Here is a 2,521-nt window from a genome sequence, read left to right on the forward strand (position 1 = left end):
CCTGTGTGCTCTGTGCATGTGTGCCTGTGTACTCTGTGCATGTGTGCCTGTGTACTCTGTGCATGTGTGCCTGAGTGCTCTGTGCATGTGTGCCTGTGTGCTCTGTGCATGTGTACCTGAGTGCTCTGTGCATGTGTGTCTGAGTGCTCTGTGCATGTGTGTCTGTGTACTCTGTACATGTGTGCCTGAGTGCTCTGTGCATGTGTGCCTGTGTACTCTGTGCATGTGTGCCTGTGTACTCTGTGCATGTGTGCCTGTGTGCTCTGTGCATGTGTGCCTGAGTGCTCTGTGCATGTGTGCCTGTGTACTCTGTGCATGTGTGTCTGTGTACTCTGTACATGTGTGCCTGAGTGCTCTGTGCATGTGTGCCTGTGTACTCTGTGCATGTGTGCCTGTGTACTCTGTACTGTGTGCCTGTGTGCTCTGTGCATGTGTGCCTGAGTGCTCTGTGCATGTGTGTCTGAGTGCTCTGTGCATGTGTGCCTGAGTGCTCTGTGCATGCGTGCCTGTGTACTATGTACATGTGCCTGTGCGCTCTGTGCATGCGTGCCTGTGTACTCTGTACATGTGCCTGTGCGCTCTGTGCATGTGTGCCTGTGTACTCTGTACATGTGCCTGTGTGCTCTGTGCATGTGTGCCTGTGTGCTCTGTGCATGTGTGCCTGTGTGCTCTGTGCATGTGTGCCTGAGTGCTCTGTGCATGTGTGTCTGAGTGCTCTGTGCATGTGTGTCTGAGTGCTCTGTGCATGCGTGCCTGTGTACTCTGTACATGTGCCTGTGTACTCTGTGCATGTGTGCCTGTGTACTCTGTACATGTGCCTGTGCGCTCTGTGCATGTGTGCCTGTGTGCTCTGTGCATGTGTGCCTGTGTGCTCTGTGCATGTGTGCCTGTGTGCTCTGTGCATGTGTGCCTGAGTGCTCTGTGCATGTGTACTCTGTGCAGGACTGATGCTCTGGAGGGTGGGAGGATAGTACATCTGGAATTACAATTCCAGGCCACACTGTGGGTTCTGGGAAAGGAGCCTAGGTCCTTTGGAAGAGCTGTCAGTGTTCACTTCTGAGCCATCTCTTCAGCCCTGTCACATTTCTTACTCTTTTTAATATTGTAGTAAGTAAAATTTAGAGAAGAACAAACCTCTATGGAATAATTGTTTTCTTTTTTTTTTTTTTTTTTTTTTTTTTTTTTTGTTTTTTGAGACAGGGTTTCTCTGTATGTTTTCTTTTTAAAACACACCATAGTCACCTTCTATCAATATCTGCCAATAAAAATGTGTTCTGTTGTGACATAAAACAAACACCAGTGCAGAAAGAGATCAGCTGCATTGCTCTACTGACCAGAGAATGCCAAAGTGACAGTGGACCTGGGCTAACCTCTTAAGAGTGACACATGACCAGGGTTAACTTTTAAAAAATCTGTACGTCCTTTTACTCACTCTGTCCTGTGCTGTCAAGTTTAAAAGACTCCTGACTAAAACTCACAGGGGTCTAGCACCCCAAGCACAGTAGCCAATGTCTGAGGAGGTCAGTGCTTCTACTCCTCTTTCTCCCAAGGAAAACAACTCCCACCAGAGAGTTGCTTCATCTGAAAATGGCAAGAAATGCTCACAGTGTGACTTATGTGTGTGATAATGAGGAAGTCCTCAAGATAAATTTCCACACAAGCAATTTTCTGTTTCTTGAAGTCAGAATGAACACCCTTTGCAACAAGCCACTAGAGTATGGAACACAGTGATGGCCCCCTTTCCTCTTCTCTTTCCGAGACAGGGTTCCTCTGTAGCCCTGGCTGTCCTGGAACTCACTGTGTACATCAGGCTGGCCTCAACAGACATGTGCTACCATGCCTGGCCCTAGCACATGAGCACATTCAGCCCCATTCTTCCCTTCTGTTAACTTAGATGTCTTCCTAAGAGGCTGACCCCACGACTTCAGAAACTGAAGACATACTTACCACAATTTGGTCTTCAGATGCCGTGGAGACGCTACTGTCATCAAAATAGTACCATTTTCCATCATCTTTGTTTTTTGCAAAAGCAGTATCTAATGAAAGAATACAATTAGTTCTTGACTGGAATCCTCACAACTCTGTAATCACGTGCTTAAGAAATATCCACTAAAGGCACAATAAACTTCTATAAGAGGCTAAAACACAGTTACCTGATGGTAAGCGTCTATGAGAGCTAGTTAGTCCAGTCACCTGATGGTAAGCGTCTATGAGAGCTAGTTAGTACAGTCACCTGATGGTAAGCGTCTATGAGAGCTAGTTAGTACAGTCACCTGATGGTAAGCATCTGTGAGAGGCTAGTTAGTACAGTCACCTGATGGTAAGCATCTGTGAGAGGCTAGTTAGTACAGTCACCTGATGGTAAGCGTCTATGAGAGGCTAGTTAGTACAGTCACCTGATGGTAAGCGTCTATGAGAGCTAGTTAGTACAGTCACCTGATGGTAAGCGTCTGTGAGAGGCTAGTTAGTACAGTCACCTGATGGTAAGCGTCTGTGAGAGGCTAGTTAGTACAGTCACCTG

The 2,521-nt window shown here is 46.9% G+C and overlaps 1 protein-coding gene across 7 annotated transcripts in view; it reads right to left on the bottom strand.

Annotated features, from left to right (window-relative positions):
* The window catches only part of Usp15 (ubiquitin specific peptidase 15), a 95,304-nt gene that overhangs the window by 6,814 nt on the left and 85,969 nt on the right, over positions 1-2,521 (bottom strand). For all 7 annotated transcript variants that reach the window (XM_031349965.1, XM_031349964.1, XM_031349969.1 and 4 more), the window contains one exon: positions 1,948-2,036. In XM_031349965.1, the coding sequence (XP_031205825.1) occupies positions 1,948-2,036 (89 nt within the window). The remainder of the gene's footprint in view (positions 1-1,947; positions 2,037-2,521) is intronic.

The sequence above is a fragment of the Mastomys coucha genome, unplaced genomic scaffold (genome assembly GCF_008632895.1).
Source record: "Mastomys coucha isolate ucsf_1 unplaced genomic scaffold, UCSF_Mcou_1 pScaffold4, whole genome shotgun sequence".
NCBI lineage: Eukaryota > Metazoa > Chordata > Mammalia > Rodentia > Muridae > Mastomys > Mastomys coucha.